General features: G+C 47.2%; 2 protein-coding genes across 3 annotated transcripts in view; both read right to left on the bottom strand.

Annotated features, from left to right (window-relative positions):
- The window catches only part of TRIT1 (tRNA isopentenyltransferase 1), a 40,236-nt gene extending 36,423 nt beyond the window's left edge, over positions 1-3,813 (bottom strand). Inside the window, exon 1 of the mRNA XM_043461782.1 lies at positions 3,615-3,813. Within this exon, the coding sequence (XP_043317717.1) occupies positions 3,615-3,788 (174 nt within the window). The 5' untranslated portion in view covers positions 3,789-3,813. The remainder of the gene's footprint in view (positions 1-3,614) is intronic.
- An 11,903-nt stretch (positions 3,814-15,716) lies between these two features.
- On the bottom strand, positions 15,717-22,432 carry MYCL (MYCL proto-oncogene, bHLH transcription factor). 2 transcript variants are annotated; one of them, XM_043461780.1, is made up of 3 exons: positions 22,212-22,432; positions 21,348-21,852; positions 15,717-18,380 (listed from the first exon to the last, which is right to left on the bottom strand). In XM_043461780.1, the coding sequence occupies exons 1-3, from the start codon at positions 22,290-22,292 to the stop codon at positions 17,782-17,784; spliced, it is 1,185 nt and encodes a 394-aa protein (XP_043317715.1). In that variant the 5' UTR covers positions 22,293-22,432; the 3' UTR covers positions 15,717-17,781. The 2 variants fall into 2 exon arrangements, with proteins under 2 accessions (XP_043317715.1, XP_043317716.1); XM_043461781.1 differs by lacking the exon at positions 22,212-22,432 and adding an exon at positions 21,950-22,201.
- Between the last annotated feature and the right edge of the window lie 2,844 nt (positions 22,433-25,276).

Below are 25,276 nucleotides of genomic sequence, written 5' to 3'. Positions count from 1 at the left end.
ACTTTCCACTTGGTCACCCTTTAGCCTGTGTGGCTGTTGTAACAGGTAAGTTTACTGCTAGTTCTAAGCGCTCTACAAGGCCTTCGTTTCTTCTCTGTTCCAGTAAACATTCTCTGCCTTTGGTACCATCAAATTATTCACATTAAATTATATCTCAGCTGCAGTTAAGTTTTAGCCCCCTAAGCAATGCATCATGTGGCCACCACTTAGTTCAACACTCAACCTGAGGAATCACTAGGAATTCACACTACGATTCACAATATGAATCCTAAAATACATTTTATATCTTGACCAAAATGTAACATACTCCTATGAAGGATGAGTGTCATACAAGTTAAGAAGTACTCTCTAATGACTGACTCCCACAGCTCCCGCCTCATCTAAAAGGGATGACAATTTTGTGTATAGATAAGGAACTGAGCATGTAGAGACCTATGTCCAATTCCAGGTCTGCTACTTACTGTAAGACCTGTGTGTCATTACCTGTGAAGTGATAATTGTATCTACCTTACAAGGTTATTGTGAGGATAAAAAAAGCATATACAGAAGCATTTTATAAAAAGTGCTATACAAATTTAAGTTATGATTCTGCTTGTGGATTTAACTGAAACTGTTCTTTCAAGAAGCTGGTTAATAAAAAATAAAATGAAAAAAAGAAAAGAAGCTGGTTAACTCCAACATTAAGAATATCACTCACTGGGACTTTCCTGGTGGCACAGTGGATAAGAATCCGCCTGCCAATGCAGGGGACACGGGTTCAATCCCTGGCCCAGGAAGATTCCATATGCCCCAGGGCAATCAAGCCCGCGAACTGCAGCTACCAAGTCCTCGCACCACAACCAGCCTGTGTGCTCTGGGGACTGCGAGCCACAACTACTGAAACTGCATGCTGCAACTACTGAAGCCTACGTGCCTAGAGCCTGTGCTCTGCAACAGGAGAAAACCACGGCTACGAGAAGCCAGTGCACCCTAACAAAGAGTAGCCCCTTCTCCCCGCACCTAGAGAAAGGCCTCGGGAGGCAATGAAGACCTAGTACAACTAAAAATAAATTAACTTCTAAAAAAAAGAGTATCAGGGAATTCCCTGGTGGTCCAATGGCTAAGACTCTGGGCTTCTGATACAGGGGGGCTGGGTTCGATCCCTGGTCAGGGAACTAGATCCCACATGCCACAGCTAAGACTCTATGCAGCCAAATGAATAAAAATAAATGTTTTAAAAAAAAAAAAAAGAGTATCACTTGTTTACAAGTTTGACAGAAATTTTCTGAGTCAAGTTCAAGTCACTGAAAAGCCTCATCTCATTCTATTGGTTAAAAAGCAGAGTAGCACTACCCCATCAGGGGCACAGTAAGCAATGGTAGAAACGAAGAACTGTGTATACCCACAGTGAAAGGGGCAGAGATACTTTATTTCATTAATTGAACCAAAAAGTAAAAATCAAAGGTCAAAGTTTTTCAATAGGTATGAGAGGAAATGTTATGAATATCCCAGGTTTAATCAAAATTAAACACAACCTTCCCTGGTGGCTCAGACTGTAAAGAATCTGCCTGCAGTACAGAAGACCTGGGTTCAATCCCAGGGTCAGGAAGATCCTCCAGAGAAGGGGATGGCTACCCACTCCAGCATTCTTGCCTGGAGAATTCCTGGACAGAGGAGTCTGGCGGGCTACAGTTCATGGTATCACAAAGAATCATGACTGAGCGACCAACTCTTTCATAGCCAGTTCAGAAAGCTCAGTTATCTTCAAAGTGTTTTTCATGCCACAATTAAATCCTCATGGCATCCCAAGGATGAAAGAAATTTAATTCTCATATTCTAGTTACTTACAATCACAGGAAGAATCTAAATGGATCAAGATGTGTGATTTTGATGAGACAGGCCAACAAATATTTCATCAAATGTTAAAGATCTACCATATCATCAGCACTGTACAAGACACCAAGTGTCTAAGTGTCTAACTATTCTACCTCGAGCAAGACCTCTAGCAAGCTCAACCTTGTGGTACACAGATATGAGTGAAGAAACATTTCTGAATAATGGATAACACTATTACAGAGCAATTACCAACATTTATTGCCAGGACCTGCCAATTTACTTAAAAACAGATGTAAAATTAAGACGTTCTATTGAGAACAGCTTCCTGATAAGTGTGGTATATGAGGAAGAGGGGGAACAGGGGGCAACAGTGTGCTGTTTTAAATAAGATGGTAAAAAACAACAACAAAATAAGTAAGATGGTCAAAGAAGGCTTCAATAAGGTGACATCTAAGTAAACACCTAAACAAAGAAAGTAAAAGATGCACACTTATGGAGGGGAAAAGGTTCCACGAGGCAGAGAAAACCTCTGAGCGTAAGATTCCTAACATGGATCATACCTGCTGCATTCTCCACACACCTGCTAGACTTTCCCATGGACGTAAGATCTAAAATTTGTAGTCTCTCTCCTCTCCACCTCCCACTCCTGTACCTTGCAAATCATCATGAAAATCTCAGTTCAAACATGCATAAATTTCCTTTGTTTCATATTTAGCTGGACTAAACTCCTTGAGAACAAGCACTGCAGTTTTGTCTCCCCAAAAGGGCCTTGCAGAAAACAGCACCTACCATATTTTTAGCACTTACTACCTGACTCATATTATATTAAGTGTTTTACATATTTAATCTGTTTAACCATCACAATAATATTGTATTACTAATTTTATTCTTCCTATTTTACAAAAGAAACAAAGACATGGAGAGGTCAAGCTGAGGTTGCTTATCTTAGAAAAGGCAAGGCTGGGATTAGAGCTAAAGCCTGTCTCTCAAAGTCAACACAAATTAGAGGCTGCAAACAAATATTTGTTGAATTACCCCAATCACCTGATCCGTGCTGATGGTCGTGTCACCCCAAATGAACTAATGAGGGTGGAGACCATGCCCCAGAGGTTTATGGGGTACAGTGGGGAGAAGGACTGCCCCTCCTTGCTGAGGTTCAGCAGCAGGCATTTCACACCAAGCATCTCATTTACTCTGTAAAAACTCTTAACTCGTAATTCCTCCATCAGAGATTTGCCCCAAATGTCACCCACCCTGAATCGAAGCACAAATCACGACCTTATTTAGGTCACGTGGCCGATGGCAGATTAGGGAGGAGAATCCAGGTCTCAAGACTACCCACGGCGATCCATTCCCTCAGCAGACAATCATAGATGGTAAATGATTTGTCCTGGTTTCGATGGAAATTCTAAACAGCAAAAGCTCTGGAATAATTTTCAATCAAAAGGTATGTATTGGACGCCTACATGTCAACCTTGTAGGTTCAAACACCATCGCCTCCACATATTCGCTTTGTGACACGGCGGTGGTCGTTTCGCCTCCCGAGGTGAACTCCCTCATCCGTAAAAGAAAAATAATAAACCACACCAGACAGTAAAGTCGTCAGCAGTAAATGAGATGTTAGCACGATGTCTGGCGTATGGTGGGCGCCTACTAATTATGGGTGCCCTTCCTCTGCCCCCTCCGCCCCACAAGCTTCGGAGTTCACCCACTTCCACCAAGCGACAGGATATCTACTCGGCCAAAGGCCCGCACGCGGCCTCCGGTTCCCCAGGTCGGGGACAGCCGCACTGTCATACCTGCATAGAGTCAGCGCTGACGATCTCGCCACCGAGCCGCTGGCCGAGCTGTAACGCCAGGGTGGATTTGCCGGTGCCCGTGGCCCCGAGAATCACTACGAGAGGTAGTGTCCGCTGCAGTCCCCGGAGACCAGGGCCCACGGACACAACTCTAGCAGCCGCCGTTGCCGCCATCTTGGATACGTCTGCGCTTGCGCCGGATCAGCTGTCCCCATGGCAACCGTCAGTGCGCCTGCGCGGACCTCGGGCTCTAGAGGGAAAGGGCGGAGGGAAGGAGGAGACAAGGGACTGAGGTCCCCAAGCTCAGAAGCTCCTGCTGTGACTGCCATCAACTAGCTAGTGTGAAAACCTCAACTACCTCCTCTCTTAAATGGGAACGTATCAGTCGTATCTAAAATAGATTTATACCTATTATTCTTTTTTTAACTAGCTCCCACTTCTTTTTCTTCATAGCCCTAATTATAGTATGAAATTATGTTTTGACCTCTACTGTCTGACTTTCTCTCTAGACTGTTAATTCTGTAAAGGCTAGGAACAGATTCTGTCTGGGACATTACTGTATCTCCAGTACAGTGGGTGCCTGTGTGCGTGCTAAATCGATTCAGAAGTGTCCGACTCTGCAACCCTAAGAACTGCAGCCTGCCGGGCTCCTCTGTCCATGGGATTCTCTAGGCAAGAATACTGGAGTGGGTTGTCATGCCATCCTCCAAGGGATCTTCCCGACCCAGGGATCCAGTATAGTACGTGATACCGAAAAGACACCCAATAATGATATGTTAATAGAGAGAATGGCTTGCCTACCTAGTGCTACAGCCAGTGAGCTCAGAGGTGTGACCTTCTCTAGGATCAGATCTTCCCAGTTCTCAGGAAAAGAGGGCTGCTGTTATGTTTTCATCCAACAACTCAAACTCAGACACAATCAGAAGGCAAAACAAAATTTTTCATCTGTTTGGTGAAAGGATGCAAGAGATAGGGTGAGAACAGAGAGAAAACTAAGCAAGTAAACAACCTACAACATACAGAGGGAAAATAAGGAAGGCAGAAAGGATATAGTAACAACCCTCAGATTACAGTAGGGATGGGGAAAAATCAAGTCCAGAGAGAACCAAAATTCTGGCGACTCCACAACCTTTAAGAAAGGGCTTTGGGGGATTCCCTGGTGGTTCAGGCGTTAAGATTCCACACTTCCACTGCAGGAGGCAGGGGTTGGATCCCCTGCCTGGGCACCTGGTCAGATGAACATGGATTTGAATTCCAACTCTGCCACTTATCAGCTGAGTGACTTCACACAATTAGCTTAGCCTTAGTTTTCTCATCATTAAATACCTCTCAGGATTGCCATAAGGAGAAAATGAAGTAATGTCTGAAAAGTGCCTGCTACAATGCCCTGGCACAAAATAACCACCATTTGTTGAACACTTTGTGTTATTATAATAGTAACACCCCATCTGCCTCACTAAAGAGGTAAGAGCAGCAGCCTAAGGGTAGAGAAATTTCCAGTAATGTGTGAAAGTGCCTAAATACCTATTCTACTCACCCCTTGTTAGCAAGTTCAAGAGTTCTAATTGCTTTCTCCCTGAGATTACTACTTGGCTCTGCCTACCTCTCAGGTCATGTCACCCTTGGGCCAGAGGAATCACCCCTGGATGGTTACAGCATATGATAGACCTGTCTAGAATGACTGCCAATAAATACATTACTCAATCACTTGGATCACTACTGGCATAATGGCTATTCTTGCAAACCCAGCCTCAGACTTATAGTCACATGTCGCAGGGTCCCCTATACCTCCTCTTCTCAATCCAGCCTGCTTTGATCAAAAGCCTTGTTCTCTCCAATTTGTGGTACCCGCCTGGGGCTTGTTTTAAAATCGAGATGTGTGGCCACATATTGGCAGACACTCTCACATGATGGTTGTTAACTGTAGAGCCTTTGCCTAGAGATTTTCCGAGGGTACAGTTACCTTGACAACCACCAGAAAGAAGGAAGGCCAGAGAAATGATGCAAATAAAGCAAAAGGGAGGTTAATATCATGATGACAATCTAACCATGACAGGGGAGGCCCACTTACAGATGGGAAAGCACTGTCTGAGTCATGACCAGGTGACTGTTGTGAGAGAAAGAGAGAGAGAGGGAGGAAGAAGCGGGGAGTGGAATTTACTACTGAGAGACCAGAAGAGGGAGAGGCTGGTTACCGAGGCAACAGGGGAGCAAGGAATGAAAAAATGGGGCTTCACCACAGCAGTAGAAAATTGCTTCTAACCAAGCAACACAGGACTGTTGCTATAGAAACAAAGAGAACAGGGATCCTATAGACCATGGGGAGAATTATCACTGAAATACTGAGCAGGAATTTCATTCTGACTCCTAAATCAGAATGGAGCCTGTAGTCCTAAACAACTGAGGAGAAAGGAGAAGTGAGGGGAAAAAAAATCATACTATTTCCATTCATTGTAATTCTAATTCTGCCAGCCTCACCAAAGGAGAAGGAGAACATATTTTTAAATTTCTCTAGGCTACTTTTTGGACCTAGGTCTCCCTAATGATCTTCTGAACTCTAAACTATACTAAGAATAGTTACTTAAAGATAACCTGTAACTTGAAAACCTAATTGGAGAGATCAAGTTCAAGTAAAAATTGGGAAATTGAAGTCTCTGACCAAGAGTTAATAAGTATTTCTAAGAAACAATGTGCTCAGACATGTCCAACTATTTGCGACCCCCATGAACTGTGTGGTCTCCCAGGCTCCTCTGTCCATGGAATACTGGAGTGGGGTGCCATTTCCTACTTCAGGTGATCTTCCAGACCCAGGGATCAAACCTGTGTCTCTTGCGTCCCCTGCATTGGCAGGCAGATTCTAGCACCATCAACACCCTCTAATGGGAGCACTGCAGGGAAATAAAGAAACAAAAGGCGGCAAAAGGGAGTCAGAAAAGCTATTTGTAGTCATGCCCAGGTATTAGCCCTGACCCCTCTCTGCTTTGTATAAGGCCAGATGGGAAGCAGCTCAACCTATTCAGAAAGACAGCTCAAGAGGAAAGGCAGTCTCTCACTTAAAATATATGTGTATATCTAGAGGTGGAGGATTCGGAAGCCCGTCTTCAATATATTCCACTGCTTACAGACTATTTGGAGTAAAAAAATTTTTTTTTTAGTTTAAAAGGCAAAAATGCAGGCTTTCCTGGTGTCTCAGTGGTAGAGAATTCACCTGCCAATGCAGGAGACACAGGTTCAGCCTCTGATACAGGAAGATCACACATGCCACAGAGCATCTAAGCCTGTGCACCACGACTATTGAGCCTGCGCCCTAGAGCCCACATGCCACAACTGAAGGCCACGCACCTGGAGTCAGCGTTCTGCAACAGAAGTCACCAGAGTGAGAAGCCCCAGAACGGCAGCTAGAGAGTAGGCCCTGCTCCCCATTATTAGAGAGAAGCCCGCACAGCAACAAAGACTCGGTACGGCCAAAAATAAATGAAATTATTTCTTAAAATGCTGAGATAGGTTCAGTCTAGAAGAGCATGTCTAAAATGCAGGAATGAGATACTACGAAGACGAATTACCTGGAGGATAATACTTCCTGCCTGCCCTTCTGAAAGTCCACAGTCTGCCACCTAACTGTCACCACCTGTGTATGTGTATGCGCTATCCTAGGCCAGATATAACCTGGGCAACATCTACGTTGCCTCACCTTACCTTTAGGAAACTGAGAGCGGTACGTGGGGTGGGCATGGAAACATGACTGAAAAGGAGAAGTGCAAAAAGGTAGAGGGAAAATCTGGACAATGACCCAATTAAAAAAAATTTTTTTTAAAGAAAGAAAGGTAGGGAGAAGCCATTAGAGTGGAATGATCATTCAAAATGGAGCATCCAGAAAGTTTGAACTTTTTGGAATTCTAATGGATGCTGCGACATTTATGACAGGAGGAGGAATGTGTCATGAAAGGCCTGAAGCATCTGTTTCTAAATTAAGAGAAGAAAGTTGGTTCAAAGACAAACACTAGATTTTTGGTACAATCCAAAGTGCTGGAAATTCCCTGGTGGTTCAGTGTTTGGGACACCATGCCTCCACTGTCAGGACCCTGGGTTCGATCAGGGTACTAAGATCCTACATGCCACATGGTGCAGCCATAAAATTTTATTTTAAATCACAAATAAGTGGACTTCCCTGGTGGGCCAGTGGCTAGGACACTCCACTCCCAATGCAGAGGGCCCAGCTTCCTTCCCTAGTCAGGGAGCTAGATCCCACATGCCACAACTGAGACCCAGCACAGCCAAATAAATATTAAGAAAAAAAAATCACAAATTAGGTATTTACCCGGTGGTCCAGTGGTTAAGAAACTGCCTTCCAATGCAGGGAACTAAGATCCTTCATGCCGAAGGGTAACTAAGCTCATGTGCCACAACTACTGAGTTCGTGTACCACAATCCAACACAGCCAAATAAAAAAATATTTTTTTAAAAAAATCACAAATTAAAAGATACAGTGCTTTGCAGCCTAACCCCTATCCTAAATTAAAAAAAAAAATGTTTCCTGAAGGAATATTTCATGATGAACTTGGTGCCTGTATTTGTTTCCTCAGGCTAGCATAAAAAATTACTGCAAACCGGATGGCTTAAAACAACAGAAATATATTCTCTCCCAGTTCTAGAGTCCAGGAGCCCAAAATCAAGGTATTGGTAGGGTCACACTCCATGCTTCCCTCTAGTGAAGAATCCTTCCCTACCTCTTCTAGCTTCTGGTGGTTGTTGGAAATTCTTTATATTCCTTGGTTTTCAGCAGTGTGACTCTTAATCCTGCCTGTCTCACATGGCCATCTTCTCTGTTGTGGGTGTGTCTCTGTCCCCACTTCCCTCTCTTTAGGATCCCAGTTATTGGATTAGGGCCGTCCTAATCCAATATGACCTCACCTTAATTTGATTATATTTGTAAAGACTGTTTCCAAATAAGGTCACATTCACAGCTCTGGATAGGCATGAGTTTAGTTGGGGGACAAAATACAACCCAGTACAGTGCCTGTGAGTAATTATAACACCCTCCATTGGTTTGGTGGTTGTCTGTTTCCATTACTGTTTCCTTTGGTGATTGGCCAGTTCAAATCTGGGAGCATCAGAGTGCTCAAAACAAGTAAGGGGAAAGAGAGTGGAGCTCACCATGTTGTAGGATTTATGTTGTGTTATAGAGTTTGCTCCAGAGCACACCAGAAGAGGGAAACTTCTAAGACTCAGGGAGGTTGAGTGATTGCCCAAACATCACATAGGTAGTAACCCCAAGTTCCTGTTCTCAAAAGGAGCTCACTGTCTGCCTTCCCAGATTGTCAAGGGAGCCTACACATGACCGGGGATCCCCAAAGGCTGCAAAATCAGAGTGGGGAGGTGCAAAAAGACCGAAGATGCAGAGCCATCAGAGGTCCTTTCTGGTTCTAATTTCATGGCTTCTTCAAGCCCTCTCCTCTGCTTCTCTGGCCCTTTCTCTTTCTTGTGACTTGGCACTGTGGGCCTTCATCATCTTTGTATCTTGGTGAGTCTTAAACCTGTATCTTCATTTCAACCCCCTTTCCAAAGTTTTAATGTCACATTTCCAACTTCCTGTTGGGTGCTCTATTTTGAATGACCCCAGCACCTCAATCTCATTGTGTCCCAAACCACAATCGGCTTCTTTTGTTGACTTCCCTATTTCAAAGAAACACAGAGGATGTTTGTGGTAAAAGGATCCTTTTAGAAATCTAGTGCAACTTCTCTTGTTTTACAAAAATGAGACCACCTGGCCTGAAAATCACACCAGACCCCTCCCCAGATTTCACATAACTTTCCCAATCCTCTCTTCCCCGTAGCTATTCCCTTAGCTTAGAACACCTTCCTCCTCTTCACTTAGCCGAATGCTACTGGGACTTGTAGTTCCAGTTATATCTCCAACAAGAACTTTCTTGATGACTCCAAAGTGCTCTCTTCCCCTTCTGAGGCTTGCAGCCCTTGTTTGAAACACATATTGCCTTATTCTGTGATCATGTTTGCATGCTCATAAACTTCCATTTGAAAAAAAAAAAAAACGCAGAGACATTACTTTGCTGACAAAGGTCCATCTAGTCAAAGCTACAGTTTTTCCAGTAGTCAGGTATGGATATGAGAGTTGGACCATAAAGAAAGCTGAGCACTGAAGAATTGATGCTTTTGAACTGTGGTGTTGGAGAAGACTCTTGAGAGTCCTTTGGACTGCAAGGAGATCCAACCAGTCAATCCTAAAGGAAACCAGTCCTTAATATTCGTTGGAAGGACTGATGCTGAAGCTGACACTCCAATGCTTTGTCCATCTGATGCGAAGAACTGACTCATTGGAAAAGACCCTGATGCTAGGAAAGATTGAAGGCAGGAAGAGAAGGGAATGACAGAGGATGAGATGGTTGGATGGCATCACTGACTTGATAGACTTGAGTTTGAGCAAGCTCTGGGAGTTGGTGATGGACAGGGAGGCCTGGCATGCTGCAGTCCATGGGGTCGCAAAGAATCGAACATGACTAAACAACTGAACTGAAACTTCCATAAGGAACCATCACTTCATATATCATCGTTCTTACTATGTGGCAGGAACTATTTTGAGCACTTACATACAGTAATTTATTTTTAATCTTTTCAACAGCCCTATGAGGTAGGTATTAATATTATATCCAGTTTAGAGAAGGAAACTTCTAGGACTTGGAGAGATTGAATGATTTGCCCAAACATCACACAAGTAGTAACCCCAAGTCCCTGTTCTTAACCGTTATACTATGCCATCTATAGCACCTTCTGTGAATATTTTTGTATCTCCACAAGACCTGGCTCTAACCCCTTATTCCAATGTTTTTCTAAGTGTGACCACAGGATTCCATCTTCCTCCTTGCTTATCAGCAAGGTAGATTCCTGGCCCTGACCTACTACATCAAGGTTTTAGGGATTTGTTTGTTGTTTAGTCGATAAGTTGTGTCCAACCCTTTTGCAATTCCATGAACCGTACTAGCCCACCAGACGCCTCTGTCCATGGAATTTCCCAAGCAAGACCACTGGAGTGAGTTGTCATTTCCATCTCCAGATTCTTAAGACCCACCCAAGTTTGAGGATCACTGCCTGAACAAAAATACACATTAGAGGATTTAATGACTGAATGGAGTCATTGACTCCAGCTCAATTTGAAGACATCGCAGTGTCCAGTAAGGACAAATGGAGGGCCCATATGTGCAACAGCATCACAGACTCCTACCTCCTGCCTGCCATGGGGCATGGGATGCTGTGGACCAGTCAGACTCAGGTCTTTGCCCTTCTTTCCTTCTCTGCTCGTCTCAGTCTCCCCAGATCCTAGCTACTCCTTCCCTGATGATTTATTGCATCTTGAGGCATTAATACATCCACCCCAGATTATTTTAAGTACTCCTTCTGGGAAGATTTCTTATTTTACCAATCCCTTCTATCACCTTTTAAATATGATTAATTGGTGTTCTAGGTGGGGCTTGTTAAACGGTTGGCTGTTGCTGCTGCTGCTGTTAAGTCACTTCAGTCGTGTCCGACTCTGTGCGACCCCATAGATGGCAGCCCACCAGCCTCCCCCATCCCTGGGATTCTTCAGGCAAGAACACTGGAGTGGGTTGCCATTTCCTTCTCCAATGCATGAAAGTGAAAAGTGAAAGTGAAGTCGCTCTGTAGTGTCCGACTCCTAGGGACCCCATGGACTGCAGCCCACCAGGCTCCTCCGTCCATGGGATTTTCCAGGCAAGAGTACTGGAGTGGGTTACCATTGCCTTCTCTGTTAAATGGTTTAAATAATACTAATCATTTACTGAGCACTTAGTATTGCTCACTACAACCCTAAGAAGCAGGTGCTATGATTTATATTTGTTTTACAAATGTGGAAATTGGGACTGGGAGAGGTTAATAATTTGTCCAAGGTCACAAAGCTGGAAAATGGAGAGCTTGATTTGGAACTGAGCTCTGTTGGTTGTGGGAGGTTACCTAACCATACTACTTCCCACAAGTTTAGAGGTGACTCAACAGTTACTTCCTGGGCACCAACTTGACCCCTGGCACTGAGTATTAATTGTTTAATAACTCACCTGATTAGAGACCTTATGATCATATTTAGATTTACTCACCAAAAGAAAATGGCAATCTTAATACAGGTGCGTGCATGCTCAGCTGCTTCAGTCATGTTCAGCTCTTTTTGACCCTATGAATTGTAGCCCACCAGGCTCCTCTGTCTGTGGGATTCTCCCGGCAAGAATATTGGGGCGGGTTGCCATGCCCTCCTACAGGGGATTTTCCCAATCCAAGGATGGAACCCTCGTCTCCTGGGTCCCCTGCATTGCAGGCCTGGTGGCTCAGATGGTAAAGAATCTGCCTGCAATGCAGGAGATCCAGATTCTATTGATCCCCCGGAGAAGGGACTGGCTACCTACTCCAGTATTCTTGCCTGGAAAATCCCATGGACAGAGGATCCTGGAGGTCTTCAGTCCATGGGATCCCAAAGATTAGGACACGACTGAGGGACTAACACTTTCACTTTACTTTTTTACCCACTGAGCCACCTGGGAAGCCCAATCTTAATACAGTTGATCCCTTTAGCAGCAGTTCTAAATAAAGACATTAAGAGCTGTCCACTAAGCTTAAAGTAGAAATGTCCACACCCCCATGGAACTTTAGCTGACGTATTTAGAGACCTCCACTTTACCCTCCCCAGTCACCAGTCACCAGTCATCTCCCACTGGTTATCTTATCCTTTGAGTCCTCTTTCACACTCCCTATCACCTTCCAGAGCAACAAAACCATCCCCATCCCCCACCTCCCCACACCACCTGCCCCTCCACACCGCCCCCCCCCCAATCCCTTCTCCTTCTAAAGTGCATATTCTGAAATATCCTGACTCCAGGGGCACTTAAGACAAATTCAGCACTTCTAAGATAGTTCAACCTGTCTCAGTCCCCCTAAAATAGCTACCAGTAGGGGCAGGAGTTAAGCACTCCATTTAGCCTTTGATTGTCTAACAGAGCAGATGGCCTTTCTTTTCCATGCCACGTGTGTCTTCTCAGCTGTTCCTTATTATCTACGTCCACATCTCTGGGAGGGGTATGTAGTCCCTTAGGTGTACTATTCAGAGGCAAACCTAATTTGTAGAAAAATTTCTCCGAAATCCAGGAATAAACTCCTGGCTATTTTCAGACAAAGATAGAGGTAGGAGTCTGCAGAAGTGAGCTAGGAAGGAGCTTAAAATACTTCACATTCCAGAAACACCCTTTCTTCCCCCCAGGAGATGGCTTTATTCCCACTCCTTTCTCAGCAGAGTTTCAGACTCAAAGGAACTGAAGCTTAAGAGTCAGGCAAGTCAGGCAGTCTGTACTAGCTGTCTGGGCTCAGACAAATGACTTCAATGTCTCTGAGCTCCAATTTGCTCACCTGTGAAATGGGGCTGATACCATCCTTTCCTCCAGGTTATTGTGAGAATTAAGCTTTGTAAAGCAACATTAGGATCAGCTTTACCTAGGAGTTCTTATGATTTTACTGAGGACTCCTGAATTTTTTCAAGGTCTAGTAAAGGGAGAGAAGTGCCTCCAAATATTCTTATTTCTTAACAAATGGCCTCAAAAGCAGAAGAATGGGGACTTCCCTGCTGGTCCAGTTGTTAAGAATCCATCTGCCAATGCAGGGCACGTGGGTCTGATACTAAGTCCATGTGCCACTACTACTGAGCCCGCACTCTGGAGCCCATGCACTGCAATGAGAGGCCACCACAATGAGAAGCCCTCGTATTGCAAGGAAGAGTAGAACCTGGTCGCCGCAACTAGAGAAAGCCCGAACGCAGCTACGAAGATCCAGCACAGCCACTCTGTTCAGTGGGAACAGAGTGACTGTAACCAAAAGAGCGATATGGAGTTTTAAGGAAATTATCCCAGTAATACAAGTCTGTTTTTATCAAACAGCTATTTATGCCCTGGGTTTGGGGACCTAGGGGTCATAGGGGTGGAGTGGGAAGTTTACCTGACAGATGACTGATTTGGGGATTTGGATTCTGTTCTGTGACCTTGAGCAAGAAACCTGTTTCGGGGAGTTCCTGGTGATCCAGTGGACTCCATTCCACTGCAGGGGGCACGGGTTCCATCCTTGCTCAGGTAACTAAGATCCCGCAAGCCACAAGGTGTGGCCAAAAAACAAAAACAAAAACAAAACTGTCTGGGCTCCAGTACCAAGTGGCAGATATTGCTTACTTACCAGGTTGTGATGAGAGTCACTTTGTAAATGTGAGGAATTTATAGTAGCTTTTGGACTCAGGCTTCATAGGAATGCAGGTGGGCAATATCGACCCAGGTCTCAGCTGTAAGGCAGGATTACATGACATACAGTGGCCTTCTCCTACCATGATGCTCATGGTTTTTCTGACCCACCCCTGTTTTCCTTTCACAGTCCTAGAAGGGGCTTCTCTGGGGCAAGACGAACTTACTCAACCCACAAATGTGGCAGAGTGGCTGGTCACAGGACATTTGCTCCACTTCTTCCTGATAAGTGGCAGGCACAGTGGCCCCAAGGAGAGTTCCAGCAAGCAGTTAAGTGATGAAATTCCCTACTTCCTCTACACACCCCATAATAACAAAAGAAGCTAATCATTATTATGTGGTGGTGAAGACCTCTGGCTCTAGAGATAGGCAGAGCTGGTTTCAAATCCCTTGAACTCATTTACTTACTAGCTGTGTAACGTTGGGCAGTTACGTTTCACTCTTAGAACCTCAGTTCCCTCTTCTGTAGTCCTGGCATGTGATTGGTGTGGTCTAACATGTAGGAAGGAGCATGGTGCTTAGACATAGGCAGTGCTCCATCAGGAGTGGCCATTATTAAAGTCTCCCCTCTTGCATTTAGGGCAAATTTCTGAGAACTATGTTCCTGTATTAATCAAAGGAGAAAGAAAAAAAAAATCACATCATATCACCGATTCTCATAAAATTTTAAAAAAGACATCCTGCAAGGGAACTCCCTGGTTGCCCAGTGGTTAGGACTCTGCTTCCATGGCAGGCAGCATGGGTTTGATCCCTGGTCAGAGAATCAAAATCCTGCAAGGCAGTGCATGCATGCATGCTCAGTCGCTTCAATCATGTCTGACTTTTTGTGACCCTATGGACTGTAGCCCTCCAGGCTCCTCTGTCCATGCGGATTCTCCAGGCAAGAATACTAGAGTGGGTTGCCATTCCCTTCTCCAGGGATCTTCCCAACCCAGGAATCGAACCCACATCTCTTCTGTCTCCTGCACTGGCAGGCAGGTTCTTTTATCACTAGTACCCCCTGGGAAGCCCACAAGGCAGTAGGCATGGTTAAAAAAAAAAAGTATTAAAATACCTATGGCAAGAAAAGTACCACCTGAAAAGATTTAAGGCTTTATAGTTTAAAGCAGTTTAAAGTCTATACTCCGGCGGTCCAGTGATTAAGACTCTGCACTGTCACTACCAATGGCCCAGGTTCAGTCCCTGGTAGGAGAACTAAGATCCCATAAGCCTTGCAGCTGAAAAAGAAAAAGTCTACATTTAATGTCTGCCAATCCCTGGTGATAAGCTTCCCTCGTGGCTCAGTTGTAAAGAGTCCGCCTGCCAATGCAGGAGATGTGAATTTGATCCCCTGGAGAAGGCAATGGCAACTTACTCCAGTATGCTTGCCTGGGAAATCTCATGGACAGAGGAGCCTGGCAAGCTATACAGTTCATAGGATTGCAAAAGAGGTGGATGCGACTTAGCAACTAAGTAACAACAATCCCTTGGGAAGTAGCATTTATCCCCATTTTACAAGTAGGGAAACTAGGGCTTTCAGATAAAGGTAAAAGGCACAGAATGAGTTAATGGTGGAACACCAGGATTTCAAGCCTTCTAAAATACAAATTCAGCACTCTGGAATTCACAAGACAATTTCGTGTTTACTGAGTACTGAACTTACGTTGTTTAGACATGTTTGAAATGGCATTTCAGGAACCCAGGGTGGATTGACCAGGTTAGCAACATGGTTAGAGATCACTTGTGGCTACCCTAAAAAACAGTCTCCTTTGGTTCTGGGGGACATGGTGGGCATAAGCTGCCCCCCCACCCCCCCGACTCTGACACATTTGAGAAATCTTTTATTAGAAGATGTCCTAGAAGGCAACGTTTTAAAATCAGGCAATCAGTATTCACAACTAAATACAAAATTTCAGGTAAACCTGCCTTTTAAAATAAATCAGACTTTTGCAACAGGAGAATTACCCCAGAGTTTTTGTTTTTTTTTTTTCCCTTGTACAAAAACAATTAACACCACTTTGCAAAAGGCATACAAAAATACAGTATTAAAAAGAAGACTGCTCCCAGCGTAATACCCAACAGCAGCTTATAAAACACGAGCTCTTTAGGTAAGACATCAATAACCTACATCCCACCTGTTCTCCAAAGACAGTTCCAGAAGTCAATTGGCTCCCCAAAACCAAGCTCCAGAAGCGGGGGGCTTTTTGCAAAGTTCCACTGGGGTTCTCTGAGGCCAGGAAGGAACCTCAGGAACAGACCATTGTGCATAACAGGTTTAGAAGTAGCAGCTGGCTTCCCAGAGCCACATATAGCGCTCTAGCATCCTTCCCTCCCCCATTTTCAAACCCCCATTCAGTAGGCACCTGCTGCCCTGAGCATAGTGCTAGAAGGGCCGATCTTTCTTCCAGGCTAGACTTAGGGTTGCCCACATGACACTTGTTGGGTTAGGTGACTTTCTCAGACCAGAGGCTGTGCCTGGAATCCACCTGGAGAGGCTGAGCCCAGTTGGGTAAAACCCATCATGGTCCACTGAGCAGAGCTCCTGGAAGCTTCTTACAAACCCACCAGGAAGCTCATCCGCCTTCTGGAGCACTGGATGAGTCCCAGCAGCTCTCCCAGTAAGAACTGCAATAAGGCCCAGATTCTGGGAATGGGATTCTGACTCACGTCAGGCTGGCAGAGGGCCCAAGGGTGGCTACAGACAGCAAGCTCCTTGGAGTTGCAAGAGAAGCACAGTTTGTATGGTTCTAGCATCACCAACTCAATGGATATGAGTTTGAGTAAACTCCGGAAGTTGGTGATGGACAGGGAGGCCTGGTGTGCTGCAGTCCATCGGGTTGCAAAGAGTCGGACACAACTGAGCAACTGAACTGAACTGAGTAGAACTTCAAACTTATCAGTCAGAGGTTGAGATGAGAGGGAGGTGGGAAAGGGGAAGTGGTACAGCTCTTCCCCCTCAGGTGCCTGGCATCTGCTTGGAGAGGATTTCCAAGATGGAAAACACCTGGGCAGGGAACACGTTCACAGCCAGGACTCCAAACCTTCCCCCCGCCACAGGCTGGGACTCTTTGCCCTGTGTCCTGGGGAAGTATTTCTGACCTGTGGGAAATGGCCTTAGAGCCCATTGCATAACAAAGGTGGAAGGAAACCAAGTTTCTGGTGAGGATGGGATGGTCTCTGCCCTCAGAGGAAAGGGCCGGGAGGGCCTTAAGACAAAGAATCTAAAAGGCCAAGCTCTTTAAAAGTTCTCAAGATCGCAGCATGGAGAGTGGGAGGAGGGGGTGTCAATGAACATGGGAATATATATATGTTAAAGGTTTCCGACTCCTCAGCTACTGTAAAGTGTCTGACAGTGAGGTAATGGTCCCTGTTGATCAAGTCTGAGAGCTCGTCTTCACTCAAGACAGCTCGTATGTCTCCTGGAAAAAGGAGCCTGGGGAGAGCGTCCAGGCCCAGCTGTCCTAGCATTACCCCAGAGACACCAGTGGGAGCATCCTTTCTCAGTCCAAGGCTCATCCGCAGTGTGAGATTTCATGCAGGCTGGAGCCCCCTGACAACATCCACCACCTGTTGCATAGCATCTGTCAGGCTTTTCTTCGGAGCTAGTGAGCTCAAGAGACCCCAAGTCTCCTCAGTGCTGCCCGCCTGAGAAGCCAAAGGCGCCAGAGAAGCCACAGCGCTCCCGCAAGTCAGGGCAGAGGGACAGCCGGGTTGCAAGGTTTCCAAGAATGCGAGCCCTTCTTGTGTGTGCACCGGCTGCAATGCATTCTGGGAATCTATTGTCCAGGCCGCCCCACCTGAACCGAAATGTGCAAATTCCTAAGGGGGAGAGGGGAGGTTAAAAAATAAACTTGGGTCTCCGTGAAGACAGAGCAGTCAGACTTTTTGGTCAGTTAGTAGCCACTGAGGTACGCGATTCTCTTCTGCAGCTGTTGCTGCCGACACCGGAGCTGTCTTTTCTCCGTAGCCATCCTCTTCTCGGCTCCCACTAGGGCTTGCAAGTATTCCAAGGCCTTGCTCAGGATCACTACTTTGGGGGCCTTGGAGCAGGTGGCCAGGGTAGGGACCTGGTCCCTCAGGGCCAAGAACCTGGAACGGAGGTCATTCCGCCTTTTACGCTCCAGGAAGTTATGGTTCTTCCTCTTGGTCACATCCTCAGTGTCGGAACTGACAGGTTTGGGGTTGCAGGACTGGGAAGGCTCGCTTTCTACCGGTGGGGGACTCACAATTTCTTCATCTGCCTCATCTTCCTTTTCCTCCGGTGCATCTCTCTCCAGACCGTCTTCATGGGGCCCTGGCTCTGGAGCCTCTCCTTGGGAGCAGCTTTCTGGAGGAAAACGGGCCGCATAGTTGTGCTGTTGTTGATGGATGGAGATGTGGAAGTGTTTCATGCAGGGGTCCAAAGGGTCTGCTCTCACTGTGATGGTGACCGGCTTCCGGACACCCAGGGACTGCCTCTTCTCCACTGTCACAACATCAATTTCTTCACCCTCTGTCCGAGAGATCAAGAAGAAACACTCCATGAGAAACACATACACAGACCCCATGCTGGAGTTTAGGAAAGGAGGTAACATTTTCCCAATTTAGATGTAAACAAATTCAAGTGGGGAGAAAGACAACTGATTCAGTTGTATCAAGGCTAAGCGTGGTGTGAAGGAAAGGAAGGGAAATAAGCAGGAAGGAAAATATTCTCCAATTTCTCTTTGCACAGCAAGGCTTAGATAAGAACAAAAGGCAGACCCAAGCCAACAGCCCCCAGTCTGCACAGGCTCTCCCCTCCCCCACTGACGGGATGGGGAGAAAGAGCTATCGGCCTGGGACAAAGTTTTAACTATAAAGATCTTCCCCAGTCGGGCTCTTTCATACCCCATCAGAATTGTAAATGAGGGGTCTGTGGGCAGAGCTGCCCTTTGTTCCAGCCCAGCACAGCCAGCACTTGGGAATTGTTACTTTTCACAAGTTATAAATCCTATTATTCCCCCACCTCTCTATTCTGTCATCCCTTTCAGCAGAAGAGTCAGAGAAGGGAGGGCTACAACCCATCCCTCCTCACCCACAGAGGGGAGGGAAAGGGTTTCCCTTAGGAGCATTTTGCTCCTGGGTTCAATGGGTTTCTAAAGTCATCCATCATTTATAGGTCGCCTGCCCCACCCGCTTCCCTGGACCAGAAGAGGATTGGATTTGTAATCACAGGTCGGCAGAAGCAGCAGGAACTTCACAAAGGTACAAAAGACCATTTCCAAGCTACCTGTGCTAGGGGGTCAGAAGTTGGGGGCAGGAATTGAGCGTCAAGGGAATGTCTTGATACAGGGGCCAAAACACTAGCAACACCTGGACTTGCCTCTATCACTCCCTTATTCCAAGATCTCTTAGGTTACCCCAGCCAGGAGAGGGACAATTAGGGGAGAACGTTACTGCTCCGCACTGTTTTGCAGCCCCCACAGAGAAGGCCACCTTTATGCATTTCAGCCTGACAACAGAAGAGCTCAGTTCTCGGCCTCTTTCGCAAATCACGAAGCTTGAGCCCCTTTGTCAGGAAGGCTTCCATTGTGTGGACAATCGCATTATTTCTCCATTAATAAAACCTGACCATTCAGCCCTCCTGGCCCCAAGACCTGTGATTGGCTGGCTGAGCGGAGTTTGGAATGCGGTCTTACTCAGCCCCTAGCCCCTATTGGCTGAGCTTTGCCGTCAGTCACTCTCCCCACCCCCCTCATTGTTTGCAATCTGTTGCATTTTGTTCTGGGCCATGTGGCCTGTAAGTGAACCAGGAGCTTGCAAACAGGTTCAGGGTAAAGGGCAGGTTAGAAAATGATTCAGGAGGTTTCCCCACATCCCAAACCTTTAATACTTCAGGGTTAAGCCCCATAGTTGGGGAAGGTTCTGCTTAAGAAAAAAATAACGTGAGACACCATTCTCCTTTTCAGAGAGCAGCATCTAACTCTACCCAGACAAGGACATGTCCTCAGCTGGATGATCAGGTCAAACTCCCTAACGTGCAAAGGCAGAAACTGAGACTCAGGTCAGCCAAGTCCACACAGCACCTTTATAACATTCTGGATCTAAAACTAAGATCTTCAGATTCCCGAAACAATGCACTTTCCACTCTACCATTCCATCAGCTTTTGTAGAGATACATCTTTATTGGTTTCTTGATCTCAAAGTTTCCATTCCAGCCATTAAACAAACAGAAGGTCTTGGTGTAAAAAGCAAGCAGGTTAAAAATGACCTTAACATAGTGAACTGGAAAAAAAAATTGACTTTCAATTCTTTGTGTTTCCTTCCTTACGCTCACCCTTAAGTGTATGACAACCTCCATACCCATTCCCCAGTTCCCTGTAAATGGTCATGTAAAATTATTCTTAAAAGCTACTTGAGTTTTCAGTCCTGATTTATCTGACACAAGCCTCAGTGTGCACCCTATAAAACATCCTCCCCAGTATTTCTCATGGGCACCTCGAAGAAGAGGTTAGGCTAAGAACAACATAGTCTAGTGTCACAGATGCAGCAGGCTGTGCTCAGTGAGATGTACACTTGCATTCAAGGATGGGGAAGGGGAGCCTGGAGCTCCATATCTGTGACCCCCAGCACTAACCCCAGAGCTTAGCACAAAGTAGAGGCCAGTGAACATTTGTTGAATACAAATGAAGCAGCTGAAAGCCCTCAGATGAATTGTCCTAGAGGAACACCTTCCCACCTCAGGCCAGAGCAAAATGGCAAGATGTACCACTTCTCAGATAATCTACCAATAAGTTCCTCTAAACATCAGAAAAGTGCCTGGTTGGGATGGAGGATTGAGCAAAAGAAGCTGGCTGGATGGCAGGAAGCTGGCGTTCACTTCTGGCGATTTCCTATTTCTAAGCCTTGGTTTTTCCATCTGTTAATGGGGAGCAGTCATTCCTCCACTACCTGTCTCATGGGTGATGGTGAGGATGAATACGTGGTAAGAGGGGGGATGCAGCAGGAACCATTATTGTCATGTTAAAATAAAGCAGGCAGGAGACCAGGTTTTTTAAAGGATGAAGGCTTTGGCTTTGCACAAAAGGCTTCTCAGCTTCTCTCCCCAGGGTAGTGAGTTTCCCAGAGAAGGAGACAGCAACAAAAAATTCAAGTCTGGAGTGACCCTTAAGGGACCCCTTCCAGCCTTCGGAGGGCAGAAATCCCCTATGGTCCAATCCCCGTATTGTTCTCCCTAAGCGCCAAGCCTCACCCTGTCTCCCTTGTCCCCTGGGGCTCCAATCATCATCAAAGGGACGCTGGCTCCCACGCCACTTCTTCAAACTGTTTACTAACACTCCCACGTGCCAGACAGACACCGCTGGGGGCTACACCGGCAGCTTCAGCCAGAGGGAGAGGGAGATGGCGGAAGGGCTTGCGCAGACCCAGTGCCTGACCTCAGCTGCAGAGGTTTGGCCACCCATGGGGTGCCCCCTCTTGGATGACCCGGGGCGGTCCTTACCCGAGTCGCTTGGGCTCTCGGACCCCGAGCAGGCCTGGGTCTTGGGCTCGCCCAGCGGACAGGGGGCAGCGGGCGCCGGGTTGCCGGCTTCGAGGCTGGGAGCGCAGTCCGGGACGGCGGGCGCCTTGGGCGGGTTCCCCCGGGGCGCGCCAGCGGCGAGCCGGTCGCTCACCGCTCTCTCCAGCCGTTCCCGGGCCGAGAAGCCGCTCCACATGCAGTCTCGGCGGATGATGGAAGCGTAGTTCCTGCCCCAAGCTTTCGAGTGACCCCGGGATTCTGCATCGTCCCCGGCGCCCCCTCCGGGCCATGGCTCCGGAGGACCAATTCCAGGGCCCGCGTCTCCGTCGCCGGGACCGGAGCTCCAGGGCGGCGACGTGGGGGGCGACGGCACCAGCTCGAATTTCTTCCAGATGTCCTCGCTGGGCGCCGTGGAGCGGTAGAAATCCTCTCCGCAGTCATAGTCGTAGAAATAGTGCTGGTACGAATCGAAGTCCATGTCCGCTCCCTGCGGGAGGGAAGGGGGACGTGCTGACCCAGGTGCGGGCCCAGGGAGGGAGGCGTCCCCCGGCCCCCCAGTACAGCTGGCTGCCAGGCTCTCGTACCTCTCCAACCTCACGGCTTGGAGCCCGCGCCCTTCCCTAGCGTCCCGGACAGCCCGGCCCCGGGTCAGCGTGCCTGGGGAAGCAGCTCACAGCGCGCGGACTAGGCTGCAGGGAGCGAGTTCAAAGCAAACTTTGCCAGCGCCGCCCGGAGCGCAGCTCCGAGGGCCCGGCCGGGTCGGGCGGGGGCGCGCTGTGCCCAGAAGGCAGACTTCAGCCCGTCCCCCGGGACCCGCGCCCGTTCCCGGGCTGCCCGCAGCCTCACCTCGCTCCCGCCACCGGCCACCTGGAGCGGACCGGCTCCCCGCCCGCTCGGGGCAGCGAAGCAGCCCGCACACTTGCACATGCGCGCCACCGAGTGCGAGGCCCGCACACAGGCGTTAGCCCCCCAGCGCGCGCTCCCGCCCTCGCTCGCGCACGGCGGCGCGGACGCTCCCGGGAGCTGCGCGGGAGCGCGAGATGCAGGCGCATTGTTTCCAGGCTGCCTTATATCTCGTCGCGCGCCCGCGGCTCAGGGACAGGGGGCGGGCCCTATGGGACAAGCCCCGCCCACGCCCCGCCTCCTCGGTCGACAGGTGGGGGCTGTGGAGTCCCAGGCCTATCAAATGAATTGCACAGTGGGGCGCGCCGTGCGGGCGGCTGGCTGATGCGGCCCGGCGGTCGCCCGGTGGGGTCGTGACTCTTTAGCGAGGCTCGGGAGGTCCTCTGGAGGCCGAACGAGAACGGAGCTCCTTGAAGACTCTGGGTTCAGGAAAACTACTCCCCGCCCTGCGAGCCTACTTCCCCGAGCTCGCCCCGTTTAGTTCTGGTACATCTGGCCTACGAGGGGTGAGGTAGTACGGGGCAGCCGCACCTCCACCGCGCCACCTGCTGGTCCTCAGCCTTAAACCCCAGCCGGGTCCCCGGCACTGTCTTCATTCATCACCCTTTGGTCCCCGCTTCATCAGCTTGGTGTTCCCAAACCTGGACGGACCTCAGCGAAGCAAGGTGGTGAAGATTCCGGAGCCTGAAATTTAAACTTTGGAGCCTGAAATTTAAACTTTCTGAGCTTCAGTCTCATCTATAATAATGAAGGGATGGTAATACCTCACAGGACTGTTGTGAGGATTTATGAAGATACAGTATCTTCTAGGGAAGGGAACTAGGCCAGGAGAGGCAAGCAGAACAAACTGAGCCCCTGGTATGGGTGATAAGGAGAATTTTCCCCCAAGAACAGATCAGGGAGATTCCCCTACCTCAAACACACACAAAACACTCTGTATGAGCCGTCCTAATACAGGAAAGAATGGGAATTTGGAGTCTGGAAACTTCATTCAAGCCTTTGTTTTGCTACTTGCTAGCTCTACAGTCAAGTCCTTTGAAGCCTCTGTTATCTGTAAAATGAGAACTTCGATTGCAGCTGCATCTCTGGCCAAGATGATGGACATATAAACCTTGTACCCTCTTCTATGCAGACTTCCTTCAGTAGAAGAGGAAAAGCTAAACTATGGGATATTCTATTCAGACCAAGGAAAGTAACCTGGGATAGCAGTCAATACATCTAGAATGCTCTAACTGGCCTTCAAGGTCTGGTCTACAAGCAGCAGCCCAATTACCTGCTGTCTTTCTCTCCCACCGCTGTGCTCTAAGAACACCAAACTACTCACTGTTGAAATCCCAGCAGAGGGATGTGAGATGTGCAAACAGTTCAGTGTGGTTGGAGCATGAGACACTAAGTATGAGTTGATATACAAGTTGACAGAAAAGGAAAGAAAGATGACAGCCTCAGTTTTGCATATGTTAGCTTGAAGGTGCATGTGGACATCTTTGAAGGCAGCAACTAGTTCTTACTAGCTTTGCAATTTAAGTACATAGAACAGCTTGTGATTGAACTTACTAAGTGACTCAGCCAACCAGATTTTATTGAGACAGCCTGTGTGTCTTGCTTTGTGCTGAATGGAAAGCACAGATCAGAAAGTTTCCAGGTTGGTTGCAGCCCTGAGGCAGAGGGGTTGGAACTGTCTTTTGGGAACTTGTTCTCTCGTCTACAGATATCTGAAACGGTTGCTGTACTAGTCCGAGTTCTTGGTTACAAACGGCAGATGCATTTAAGCAGAAAATCATTTTACTGGGAAGATTTGGGGCATAGAATCCACAGGAGGCTGGGAATATGTGCTTGAGAAATGGATCTTCTTTCTCTATCAAGATGAGATTCATTACTCAACAGCCCCTCCCCATGGTGCGTTGTAGTAGGTGTTTTCTGGAGACAACCAGGATGTGTCCTCACCTCAAGAACTAGAATAAAGTAAATTAAGTTGTCTTCTGAGAGTTAGGCTGCTCCTTCACATCGCATACACTGTTTTCCTCACCAGACTGTAAGCTCATTGAGGGCTGGGTCAGATGGCAGCCTTGACTGCTGCAACTCCAGAGTTTAGAACAGAGCCTGACACATCGGGGGTGCTTTGTAAATGTGTTGTCTGTTTGGAGACAAGTCTCTAATGCTTTAAAGTAGAGATGTGCCAGTCTACCTACTGGAAACAGAATCACTGTCAGGCTCAGTCTAGACTGTAACCTGAATAAAGATATTGATACAACTAAAGAAAAGAAGGTGCTAGTAAGGAGGAGTCTGGACAATCAACGAAAAGAGATCAAGAAGCAATCACCAGAGTGTCATCCTAGCCCTGTCTGGGGACAAAGATGCTGGTCCAGGAACAAGGGAGATGGAAACATCATTCTTTGAAACTACCCAATTCACCGCCCCCTCCCCACTTCACTTGTGCTCTGGATCACCAAGCAACCTGCTGAAAACCACACTGTTCCCTATGTAGATCCGCCCACAGGGAGAGAAGGCACTCATCAGTGAACAAGAAGATCCAGTCTGCTTCAAAGCCCTGCTTCCCCTTATAACTTAATGAATTGGCATCTGATTTGAAATATTACTCTCCTGAGCCTGGTTAATGTGTGTCTGTTCTGCAGAGATGATGCTGCTTTTAGGGCTAACAGCTCTGGCTTCTGAGTGATGTCTGGACCTAGGATGGTGATGAATTCATGAATTCAAAAACTGAAAAAATTCAGTTTTTCTGCAATTTTAAATTTTATTTCCTTTTAAAAAAACAATTCTGTTATTTATTTATTTGACTATTTCAGGTCCTGGTTTCAGTGCATGGACTCTCTTCTGGCTCATAGGCTTAGTTCCTCTGAGACACCTGAGATCTTAGTTCTCTGATCAGGAATCAAACATGCTTCTCCTGCATTGCAAGGCAGATTTTTAACCACTAGACCACCAGGGAAGTTCCTCAATTACTATTCTGAAAACATATTTTGAATAAAAAAAATACATGTAAATCATTT

The sequence above is a fragment of the Cervus canadensis genome, chromosome 2, assembly GCF_019320065.1.
Source record: "Cervus canadensis isolate Bull #8, Minnesota chromosome 2, ASM1932006v1, whole genome shotgun sequence".
Classification (NCBI taxonomy): Eukaryota; Metazoa; Chordata; class Mammalia; order Artiodactyla; family Cervidae; genus Cervus; species Cervus canadensis.
Note: the sequence above shows the minus strand (reverse complement) of the source record. Positions and strands in the feature narration are given on the sequence as shown.